The sequence below is a fragment of the Lathamus discolor genome, chromosome 1 (genome assembly GCF_037157495.1).
Source record: "Lathamus discolor isolate bLatDis1 chromosome 1, bLatDis1.hap1, whole genome shotgun sequence".
Taxonomy (NCBI): Eukaryota; Metazoa; Chordata; class Aves; order Psittaciformes; family Psittacidae; genus Lathamus; species Lathamus discolor.
This window is the reverse complement of record NC_088884.1, coordinates 50,479,214-50,491,673: the sequence shown is the minus strand read 5'-3', so window position 1 is coordinate 50,491,673 and position 12,460 is coordinate 50,479,214. Positions and strand designations below refer to the sequence as shown.

At 42.7% G+C, this 12,460-nt stretch overlaps 1 protein-coding gene across 2 annotated transcripts in view; it reads right to left on the bottom strand.

Moving 5' to 3' along the window:
• CRADD (CASP2 and RIPK1 domain containing adaptor with death domain) overlaps positions 1-12,460 on the bottom strand; it is an 84,086-nt gene that overhangs the window by 69,905 nt on the left and 1,721 nt on the right. Inside the window, exons 1-2 of one of the 2 annotated variants that reach the window (XM_065670343.1) lie at positions 10,579-10,668; positions 9,886-10,191 (exon numbers count right to left, since the gene is read on the bottom strand). In XM_065670343.1, coding sequence (XP_065526415.1) covers positions 9,886-10,183 — 298 coding nt within the window. In that variant the 5' untranslated portion in view covers positions 10,184-10,191; positions 10,579-10,668. Of the gene's footprint in view, positions 1-9,885; positions 10,192-10,578; positions 10,669-12,460 lie in introns of those variants that run through there. The other variant, XM_065670338.1, reaches the window with a different exon arrangement.

Here is a 12,460-nt window from a genome sequence, read left to right as displayed (position 1 = left end):
GACAAGACCAACAGAGGGAAGCTGGCAACAATTAACAAAAGATGTCAGGGATCACAGAGGACTGCAAGTATGCATGGTTTTGGGACTATAAGACACGGACATGATTTTATCATACTGTGATGCAAGTTGAAGAGGAAATTGAACAGACAATTAAGATATTTTGTCTAATGGAAAACTACAGGTAGTGAACTCTGTAAGCTATTTAGAATGAACATACCCCAAGATGAGAAACAGTACTATAAACTTGGGGAAATAGAGGGACTTAAATAATAATAAATAAATTAAAAAAAAAAAACCCGCATTTACATGCATGCAACAGCATCCCTGATATGATGCACATCTACATCTATTTTGTAGGTGTTTATGGACAAAACTGCCTCATCCACTGAGCAGAAAAGAGTGTGTCTATATTAGCAAGCAATACAGAGCAATAGGAGAGACCCTATAGATGACACAGATGGTACTAAGAATCTGCTGTTCAGACTCCACAAAGCTGGAAGGCTTCAATTCTAACTGGCTCTAGTCTATGGACTCCATGAACACCCAGAGCACATTTTCCTGTTTAGATTCACCCGAAAAAAAATCTAATTCAAATACTCCAATTCACTTAAAAAGCATATTCATAATCTGAACTGGAAGTCATGCATACATAGCCAAAGTGTCCCATGTCAGCACTAGTTGCATGTGGATTAAAATCTCACATACTGAGTATGACGCCAAGTTTACAGAATCACAGAAAAATTCAGGTTGGGAGGGACCTGCAGGGCCAGCTTCAAAGTCTGATCAGGTTGATCGGGGTCTGCTACTGTTGAGTGTTGACTGTCTCCAAGCATGGAGATTTCACAGCCTATTTGGGCAGCCTCACTTGAGCTGCAACCCTGGGTGGCCAGTGCTTAACCTGGCCTTGTGATACCTTTTTTTCCTTATATTCTTATATCAGAATTAACCTTGCTACTACTTGTGGCCACCACTCCTTTTCCTTTTGCTGCACACCTAAAGGAAGACTCTGACTCCACCTTTTCTGAGTTTACTTGGCCTTCTCTTCTCCAAGAACAAATTCAGTTGCCTCAGCCTCTGTGTTTCATGTTAAACTAATCACTTCAGTGCTGCTCCACAGGACTGTAGTTTGTCAATCTTTCCCTTGTACTGACACAGCATTTAAAATACAGACCCCTAGTACCAAGTACAAGGGAATAATCACTTCCCTCAGCCTGCTGGCTTTGCTCTTGCTGATGCAGTCCTGTGTATGGTTAGTCTTTGTCATCACACTTGCTTTCTATCAAGACATCCAACTTCTTTTCTGCAGTGTTGCAACCTGCCAGTCCGTGTCCATTTTGCATTATACTGTGGGAATTCTGTATCCCAAGTGCACGGCTTGACACTTCTGAACATCATGAGGTTCTTGCTGGCCCATTCATCTAGCTTTCTAGGATCCCTCTGAGAGGCAGTGCCACTCTTATGTGGCAAATGTTCCCCAAGGCCTGGAGTCATCCTTTGCTTTAGGCACAGTTCAGAAGATCCCAGAACACCAACTGACGAGTGTGCAAACAAAGTTAATTCACCTAAAAGCTTCCTGAAGATGCAGTTCCTCCCGTCACCCAAGCCACTGACAAAAAGGTTAAACAGGATCAGTACCACTGTCAGCCCTGAGGAACTTGACTCGAGCTAGCCTTCAGTTAGACGGATATGGAACCACCAACCACCCATTCAGCCCATATCTTCCCAGCTGGCCACAAGAATGCCATGAAACTGTGCTGAAAGCCTTGCTGAAGTCAATTAAATGACATATTTTATCATAAAAGGCAAGAATCAGGTTGCACAAGTCTGATTTATCTGTGGTAAACCCAAGCTGGCTGTTCCCAGTCACGTTACTGTACTTCATGCATCTGGCTTACCACAGCCTAACAAACATGACAGAAAACAGCCTCTCAAAGACATAGGCTGGCTCCCTCAGCACTCTCAAACACATTCCATCCAGCTCTGTGGATTTGCATTATGTCCACTCTATTCAGGGAGTTCCTAACTAAATTACCTTCTACTATGAACATCATCTCCCTTATCCAAATTCCACTACTAGGCACAGACACTAGGGCCAACACGGAGCAGACTTCACATATGAAGACCCAGCCTTTTCTACAACCTTATTCAGGGGTTGCCTTAGTCTTCCTTCCACTGTCAGTGTACCTGTAGGAGCCCGTCTTGTTGCCCTTCACATCCTTGAATGGTTTCAAACTCAGATGAGCTTTTCCCTTTGTAACTCTATCCCTAAAAGCCCACAAAATGGTTCTACATTGCTCCTGGGTAGTCTGTTCTCACTTCCACCTCCTAGACAATTCCTCTGTGAATTTCAACTCAACTGGGAGTTCCCCTTTCAGCCAAGCTAGTCTCCTCCCATGCCTGCTGCTTTTCTGGTACCATTTTTGTGCTTTGATGAGGTTTTCCATGACAACTAGTTAAATCTCCCTGGGTGCTTTTTGCCTTCAGAACTGTCTCCTACAGTGTCCCATCAACTAGTTTTATGAACAAGCAAAAGTCCAGGACCTTTACACTGCTACTTGCTTTCCTCTCTTCTCTATTTTAAACTTGAGCACTGCATGATGACTGCAGCCGAGACGGATACTAACAAACATATCCCTAGACAGCTGTTCCTTGTCTGTGGGTACCCAGGCCAGTAGAGCACCTCCCTTAGTTTCTGCATTGTCCTGGGTTCAGCAGTAGCAGTCATTTTCTCCTTCTTAGTAGCTGGTGCAGTGCTGTGATTCTGACTTTCAATCTGGGAACAGCGCTGATAACACCGATGTTTTTAGTTGCTGCTCACTAATGTTTAGTCTAACCAAGGACTTTCTGAGTCTCATGCTCTGCCAGGGAGGAGGGGAAGCCAGGAGGAAACAGGGACAGGACACCTGACCCAAACTAACCAAAGAGGTATTCCATACCACAGCACGTGATGCCCACTGTATAAACTGGGGGCAGTTACCCAGAAGGCCCAGATCACTGCTCAGTCAGGCTGGGTATCGGTCAGCGGGTGGTGAGCGGTTGTATTCTCTTCCCTTGTTATTTCCCTTATCATTATTATCATTGGTGGTAGCAGTGGTGATTTGTGTTATACCTTAGTTACTGGACTGTTCTTATCTCAACCCGTGGGAGTTACATTCTTTCAATTCTCCTCCCCATCCCTCTGGGAATAGGGGGGAGCAAGGGAGGGAGTGAGAGACTGCGTTGCTCTGAGTTACGGCTGGCTTAAACCATGACATGCATCTAAGACTTTCATCAAGATATTGCCCTTTCTGCTTTCCAGAAGCCTCCCTGGATTGCTGTACTATGTCACACTCCCAGTAGACACCAGGGCTGTTAAAGATTTCCTGAGAACCAGGGCCTGCAATAGCAGCACTCTTTTAAGAAGGCTTCATTGGATCATAGGGAAATTCAGGTTGGAAGAGACCTCAAGAGGCTTCATGTCCAACCTCCTCTTGAAAGCATGGTCAGCTCTGAGATCAAACTATGTTGTTCAGTATTCTATCTAGATGGGTCTTGAAAACCTCTATGGATGAAGACTGCTCAACCTCTCTGGGTCCTTGTTCTGCTTCTCGATCCCCCTTATGATGAAAAACTCTCCTTAGAGCCAGTTAGAATCTCCCATTTCAACAAACACCCTTCACCTTTCATCTTCCCACTATGCACTGCTGTGTAGAGCCTATCCTGTCTTCTCTTTATATCCTCTTTGTAGGTACTGGAAATCTGCTATCTTCCCTTCTCCAGGCTCTACCTCCTTTCAGTCGGAAAGCCCTATAAAAGATGCCACCACAATGTCTCTCTTATGGAGCGCCCTTCTGATCCTAACCCAAAAGTTCTTGATCAGCCTGTTGCTCAGGGAATAGCAAATCCCTGTGCATTCAAGACACTCCACTGCAATGGCATCCTTGTCTAAGAACCTGAGGCCACGTACTACGTCACTGCAGTTGTGTGAACTATCCTGCCATGGCTCTGCAAACCCAATGACACCACAGTGCTGCAACTGTGCAGACCTCCTGGGCAAGACACTTTTGCCCCCCACTATTGAGTTGATCCCATTTGTCCCCAGCAGTCCCCATTTCTTGAAAAGGTGAAAAAAGTCCCATGGTCATAAGAGTCCAAAGAGTTGCCATGACACCAGGTGCAAAGACAGATGCGAATATGCAGGATGGAGCCCCCCTGCCCAGGTTTTTCCCCTTGAATGGCAGAATGGAGAATACTAATTGGGCTCCATGACTTCACATGGGATCTCTGAACCCTGTAGTCATCCTTAATCTGCTGAAGTACTACTGGTGCCCACATAAGAGTTGCAAAGTCTGATGCTTGGCCAGGCCTTGGCATCCTCTGTGATATCCTGGATCCAGTCCCAGGGGAAACAACAAACTTTGGAAGTCATTAAATCTGGCCAGCAGATGGATGTCTCCATTCCCTACACCAAGAAGTCTTCAATCCCAGTTACCCACTGTTTCCTCTTCGTGGCACTGGTTATGAATAGTCGATCAGGCACAGGTGGCCCAAACACCTCTCTTGCCAGAACTCACTCCTCCTCACCTGTTTCCAGGGACTGTATTTTTACTATTAAATCTATACTGTTACTAGCCTCACACATTTGTATTACTGAGGATGACACCAAGTATGGTTGTATCTTTCTATTAGCTTACTTGAAAGAAACTGCTTGAGATTGGGCAGGAAACACCACAGTTCTTAACAGCGATGCCTGAAATTTGGGCTTCTCAAAGTGAAAAACATAGATGTAAGCAGCACAAACACAGCTGCTTAGTAACACAGTGAAAAAGCAACAAAGCAAATATTCTTTAACTGTAAAAAAAGGAGAAAATCTTACATTCATACACACATTAAAACCAAAATACATACACAGAACACTCTGTAGAACCAGAGAAGTTAATTACTTGTCCATGTCATGATGCATGCTGTTAATATTGAGTGTGGACACAAACTTTCAATGCCAGACTTCACAGATCTTGCTGCAGTCAGAACACAGCCACAGACATAAATGTAACACCCAATTTTCAGGGAAGATGGGAATGTGGAAAAGAGTTTGGGAAATTCTCCTATGAGGATGCCTTTGAATCTCTGCAGAGAACATTTTCTATAGCTTCCAGGACTGGGATGTGGCACAAGGGCATTCCTTCATCTCCAGGTCTATCCAGTGTGGCCAGGGCTGCTAAGCCCATCCCTTTCCTTCAGACATACACAGCAGGAAACTCCCCCTTCTGCCACTGGACTATACAAGAAAGGGGAGGGAAAGAGAAGAAAGAAAAAAAACACTGTCTTCTGCCACCATTTTAGAGAAAAGGAATTCATCAGCTGCTCTCCTATCTGACATCCAAATGGAAAAGGCAAAGACCAGGCTGTTTCCTCACTGCATTAGACATGAGAGGAAGCAATACAGGAAGAGGGCAGGAAGCAGCCAACAAAAGGTAAGAGGAGATGCTAAACTTTCCCATGTCCTAATGCTGTTGCATTTGAATCTTAATTCTTAGAAACCTACAATCCAGCTGCGTAAAAAGGACTTTGAGAAAGCAGGGAGGGGGGAGGTAGTGTGTGCTTTCTCAACAGAAGTACATATTTTGCTTTGTTTTGTATTTGCATACTTCGTCCAAAGTGTTACACAATACAAAGCTTTATATAGCTATATGAGAACACACGCTCCCCACACATCCAGGGAATAACCCCAAACACACCAAAACCTGTTCACATAAAAAGCCTCTCAGAAGTTTAACAGGACCCTAATGCAGACTGCTGATGAGGCACCACAACAGCAGCAAAATCATGCATTAGAAAATATTCCTTGCTTAGTTGTGAGAGAACAGCTTTTTCCAAGACAATTTCGTGTAACTCCATGCCCCAAATTCACTAACTTTTCCCAGATAGCAATAGCTACTGCAGGACTCCTTTGGCAAATGCTGTTATCTCAGACTTTTCCTCAGTATGCTGCGATTTCCTGCGGAATGGAGAAATCATCTAAGCTACGAAGAGGTGCAGTACTAACACTTTCAGAAGTAAATAATTTTACAGCAACATACAGTACAGACAGAAATAGAATAATTGGGCAGAGACATTCCTGAGCAGAGAGAGATCAGAAAAACATTCTGAGTAAGAAACACCATCGAAGCTTGTATTTTTTTATTCAGTGCAAAAAATGTTGGGTAACTGCTTGCTGTTCCTAGAAAGAATGGGATTCTGTTGCCAACAGCTGTAGTTTTTCATAGGAATTATAATACTAGATTGAAGATTTATGTTACTGACAAAGGCATAAAGTTATCCAAACTAGGGCAGAAAAAAAAACGAATAGTCTTTTCCCAATGAAACAGACCCACATTATTTTTGTTAACCCTTACCATGGCAGAAGTTTTGATCTTCGAAACCAGGAACTCATGCTGTGGTTGAGATTTATAGCGATTAAGTCTTGCAATGGACAGGGTGAACTGTTTTATCATGGGTTCTTAGACAAGTAAGAAACACAATTTATCATCTTGAAATCAAAGTCACAGATACTTACCTCCAAAAAGCCACAACTTTAAATTTTCTTCTTGAAATTTTGGGGTTTGACAATGATGCTTTCCCTGCTTTAAGAAAAGGCTTCCCCAGAGCTCTGCCCATCGGACAGATCCATATGAGATTGGAGAAAGATGACCCTAGGCAAAAGACTGTCTTGTGCGTAAGGTAAATAAGGAAGGGGAAGGAATCTTGGGTCTCTTTGCTGCAATTACACAGATGAAAGTGGCCCCAGCTGCCTGCACGTCGCTCTCCTGGTTCCCATGGAAAAACTATTCCTCATGCTCTGCAGGGTTAGGGTGTTCTGTGTTCCTTGGAACTACAGCAGATAGCAGTATACAAAATACTTTTAAGTCAACTAACGTTCAGCAACAAGACTCAGGATATCGCAGGTTTTAAAGTGCAATTACTTACACGTAGCCAAACAGCACACTTCAGATTGAATCCTGAGCCAATTTACAGTTACATTCTATGCTGCTCCACGAACATTACACCGAGTTACAGAAGTTAGGAATGAATAAATACATTTCCTCAGAAGGGTTTGTCCAAAGGCTCCCAGTCAGTCAGTGGCAGTGTCTTGTTTAGGTCTCAGACTTTGTCTTCCATTTTGCAGCTGCTTGGTCCATCAGATCTGTTTACACTACATCAACAAAAATGGTTTTATTTCTGTCCTTCTGAAATCCCTGTTTGTTTCGTTCAGTTGGTTTGTTGTTTGGGGTTTTTCTGGTTTGGGTTTTGGGGTTGTTTTTTTTTCTACTAGGGGAAGAAAACAAATTAAAAGCTTCTCAACAATTACAGTTGTGATTTATTTTTTTGTAACTGGGAACCAACAAACTGTATTTCTCAGCTGAAGCAAAGACAGAAAGCCTGATTTCTTTGAACAAAACACACAATAATCCTAAGGTCTGCATATAACAATCACTATGCACGTGCCAGTTTTCACATTCAGATACAGCAAACCTAATAGTCTACTTTCACTGACTTTAACAGTCTTACGTGTAGCCAGTGAGAAGTGAAAGACTACAAAATAAAACCTTCCTTCACAGAACAACTGCCATGAGTCCTTAGTCCTGCAAAAACTGAGGATATTTCGCTTGAGTAACCAGAATTTTAATTGAGATAAACAAGTGAACAGCAGGCATGCCACTGCCATAAATATGCATGATTCAATGAAAAAAAATAAAAAAGATTTAAAAATCTGGGGCCATAAAACCTACTTCAATTTTAAAGTTTTAGGGTCTAAGAAAAAGGTAAAGTGTATGTGGCAGGCTTCTTTCAATACAAATGGATTCTTGAAAAGAAATTGACACTGACAAATCACCATTTGTAAGAACTGTTTCAAATAGGGCAGAAGTTACCAAGCATGGCACTAAGGAACATATTTAATTTAAAGTATGCTTATAGTTTTGTTAGAGCCAACGGCTTTTTCCATGCTTAAGGCCAAGCATTTGCTCAAGTATTCTGCCTAGACAAAAGCTTACAAGTTTGTTGTTTAGAATGCAAAGCGAGGCTTTTTATCCCAAACCACATTTCCCTGCATGTAATCAGCACTGATGATGCAGCCGTAGTTTCCAATTCATTCCAGGGTGCACTCAGCATTTATTAGGGCACAGATGGTGCTCTCTTTCTTTGGCTTCTAAAGAACATGCCTAAATATATAGAAAAGAAAAAAAAAAACCTTGGCAAGCTGCCTCTTACCCTGTTCTTACACTCTGGATTGCCACAGTAAACGTAAAAGTAATCTTTGATCTAATCTGGAAGCCTTTTCTAATTTACACACAAAATTTGGCAATAGGATTATCAAGTACAGTCAGCTCACTCGAAACCAGAGAACCTGATAGACATAAATCCAGCACATTAGCCACAAACAATCAAGAACAGGAACAAGTAATCCACACAACAACCAAAAGAACAAACTCAGAAGCCTTTTTTCTAGTAACAAACTAATACTCCATGCCTGTGTTTGCTTTTCTAGAACTGTAAGGATTATTCAACAGCTTAACCAGCAATTAGCAAATGAGCAGCCTGATTTGTAAGGCAAATAAAGAGCATTAGCATGACAGGATTTGCCATAACAGCCTGCAAGGTCTTTTCCAGAACACACAAGTTTGCATTGTGCTGAGAACTTGCAGTATTTTCCCGTATGGGCAGGACAGGACATTTATTTCCCAAACTCTGAAAATTATTTACCTGTTGCCAAGCAAGCATAAAGCTACCTCCACAGAGACGCAACAGGAAGAGAAGCTGTCACGATAGCCCACTAAAAATGTCCTAAGGCAGGATAATGTCAGATTTGTCCAGCAGATCTTGACAAAACGTTCCTGAACATGCAGCTGAGACACAGGTGATGGTCAGTGGGTCTTAGTCACCCACCGTCACAGGCTTTCAGTGCCACGCAAGGAACATTGACACTGGAAAACCACACGTCATATGTGCATCAAAATGCATATGACCAAACTCAATTGGCAGCAGGTGGCGGGCTTGGAGAAAGGCTATTCAGACTGCTTGGAAATCTTGTTCTCAAGTGAGGACTATTTTGCTATCTCAGTGGTAACATGAAGTTAGCAGCCAGGGCATGCTGCCAGAGTCTAGGGCAAGAAACGTGCATTTTAAGCAGTCGCCTTTATTCCAAAACAGCCCAACAACTGCACACACAGATCGGTAAAGAAATCACTTCTGAACAAACATCAAGTCCAGAAAACTAGTTTTAGAAGTACATGTAAATGTCAGAAAGCCAGAGACTTGACTAAATTAGATTATATAACACCTACTAAATTGGTTAACTCCTAAATTTGTTTCACAACCAAGCAATAGCTAGTAATTTTGGAAGTAATGATCCTAGGTATTTGCAATGTGTTAAACATCATAAATTAAATAAATCTAAATTAGCATACAGTACTAAATCAAAGCGACACTAAAATCATAATAAAAGTAAGTAAATAAAAATTCTGATAATATGAACAATCCAGAAACAAGCCACTATAAAGCAAACATTAAACAAGCAATAATCAAGTGTGGATGGTGAAAAGTCTGTTCCGCAGCTAGTCAAAAAACTACCTAGTCTATTCCCTCTGAGGTAACGGAGTCTGTGTCCTCCTACATCACAGCCTCTCCCACGGCAGCCTCTCCTGTTATCTCCTGGTCTCCGGAAGCTCAGCCTTGCTCACTCCCCAAACTTTGCAATATTTCCTGGCATTTAGCTGACTTCCAGGAATGCAGTTTGTCCTCTTTTCTTGGTATCATGCTCCATATCCACACACCACATAACTTGAAGTTACTGGTACGTTCAGTACTTTCAAATTTACATCTTGAGAACAAGCTTCAAACTACCAGTAAAAATAATTCTGGCCTTACCTGCAGGATCTTGGACTGTTATTTCTTTACGCTTCATCACCAGCTTGTCTTTAACCCATGGGAACTCCTGCAAAGAATCCAAGAATGCATCAAAAGCCTTGGGTCCTCTGGTGGGGAGAATATCAAGGAGCATCATAGTTTTCCTCTGACTGGTGGTTTGGGCTTTTATTTCTTGAACATGACTGTCCATGAGAATCCCTTCTTGGTAGAGATACTGAATAACAACTCCATCCACCAGCACCTCTGTGCAGAGCTCCAGGCGCAGGGAGCGCAAAAGCTGCTTGTCTCTAGCATCCATCTGACAACCTAGAGCGTGAGAAAAGGAGTAAGGAAATGCATGAAGGTGAAAATATTTCAACCTTTAACATCCAGAAGTGATGTTTAGTACCTGGCAAACTTTAGAAAGAATGCCAAACTCAGAATCATCAACCTGGGAAAACCATTAATGATCCCCAATCCCCACCATCTTATTTCTGCTCAGATTTCACCATCTCACAAGCTAAAATTCAGCCATTTCTAGGAAGTATGAGACTGGAAGAGAACTTCTGGAACTGTGAAGACCAGTTCTTTGCTGGAATAAAAACCATACCAAATAACCCCACTTACTAAGTGGTCAAGGTCCATACAAAGGGCAGCTACAGTATCTGCCAGTCCTTAAGAGACTACCCAAAAAAAGTTAGAGAGATGTCACACCTGACTTCTGTTACTTGTGGCTCTGATGCTATTCCTGTTACAGCAGTGCCAGACATCATCAGCAGTCAGCAGGTAGCTTTGGCCTACGCAAGGCATTTTAATTTCACAAGAGGTAAAAATGTCCCTTACGCACCAGGTCATTCTTCCCCCTGACTCATCCAGGGAGGCAGTTCTGGAACAAGACTGATCTGATGATGAGAAATTTTCTCTGAATTTCCACCTCAAATTTATCCACTTTCTATTTATAAGCATTTGTTCTGCCAAAACTGTTCTTTAGCTTAAGTAGCTCTCCTCCCTCCCTGGTATTTACCCTTCTAATGTGTTCACAAGAAGCAATCCGATGCCTCCTGCCAGCTTCCATTTCTCTTGACTAACACTCTGACTAGCCAAAAGCTGAAAAAGACGCATTTTATAGCCACTATATAGAAGAGGAACCAAGCTCCAGAGAGAACAAACAGCTCACCCAAGACCATGACTGGAGCCCATGCCTGACCCATGAACTGAATCAAGATGTCTAGTCCAGTCCTTAACAACAAGCATATCCCTAGGCTCACTAATGGCACTTGTAAAGGAAAATGACAGAGTAATACAATTAAATACTTTCTGATGACTAAATAATGAAGTCAAAAAACTGCAGCAGGTGCTGAGTGCGATTACCAAGAGAGTTTCTGATTATTAAACTAAAAGCTGCTGTTTGAACAGCTAGACCATGCAGAAATGGCACTTCATTCAGCTCAAGGGTACAAGGAGAGGCAGAGATTTTCACAGCTTCTGTAAGACACCTTCTGAAGCCTTTGTATCATCAGAGGTGCTGACTGACCCCCAAGGCCCCATCAAAGGTTGGTTGGTTGGCCTGGTTGTTGAAATCTGAAGTAGGCAACCAACAGAACACATAGGCATGTAACTGGCATCTTGCACAGGACGCAAGAGCATAGGACTGCAAGAGCATAGGACCACAAGAGCGGGACAGGAAAACCCTCTGACAAAGCCACTTTACAAAAACACTTCCCTTGAGTGCTGAAACATTGCTGGATGACACCTAGTAAGTTTCTCATATACCAGAGTGAATTTTGAGGTGCCTGCCATGTGTCTAGGGGTCACTTGGGAATCAATCAAAAGCTATCCTGGAACATGTTCTTAAAAAATGCTGGTTTGCTAAGTACTGTTCAAACAACAAACACCATCACAGAGTGAGATGAGATGAGATGGCTGCAAGCAAGGAGACCGAAAAAAGAGCAAGCAAGAAAAAGAACTGTATTTTCCCATTTCGTACAATCATAGAACGGTTTGGGTTGGAAGGGTCCTTAACGACCATCCAGTTCCAACTCCCCTACCACAGGCAGGGGCACCTTCTACTAGACCAGGCTGCTCCAAGCCCTGTCCAAACTGGCCTTGAACACTTCCAGGGATAGGGCAGCCACAGCTTCTCTGGGCAACCTGTGCCAGTGCCTCATCACCCTCATAGTGAAGAATTTCTTCCTAATATCTAATCTAAATCTCCCCTCTTTCTGCTTAAAGTCCTTCCCCCTTGTCCTGTCACTACATGCCCTTGTAAAAAGTAACTCTCAAAGATACCTTCTAGGCCCCTTTAGCTACTAGAAGGCTGGTATAAGGTCTCCCTGGAGCCTTCTGCAGACTGAACAATCCCAATTCTCCCAGACTGTCTTCACAGAAGAGGTGCTCCAGCCCTCTGAGAATCATTATTTGATGTTAGGATGCTCATTTTGGACAGATGAAGCTGAAGATTCTGTAACACATTACATTTACATTACTGTGAGCAATCACTCGGCTAAAGCAAAATTCAGGCAGCAGGTCCCCACTATTTCTCCCTTCAGGGATTCCCTGACTGCCCCGGAGCTCCCAAAGCACTTGCAGAGTTCAA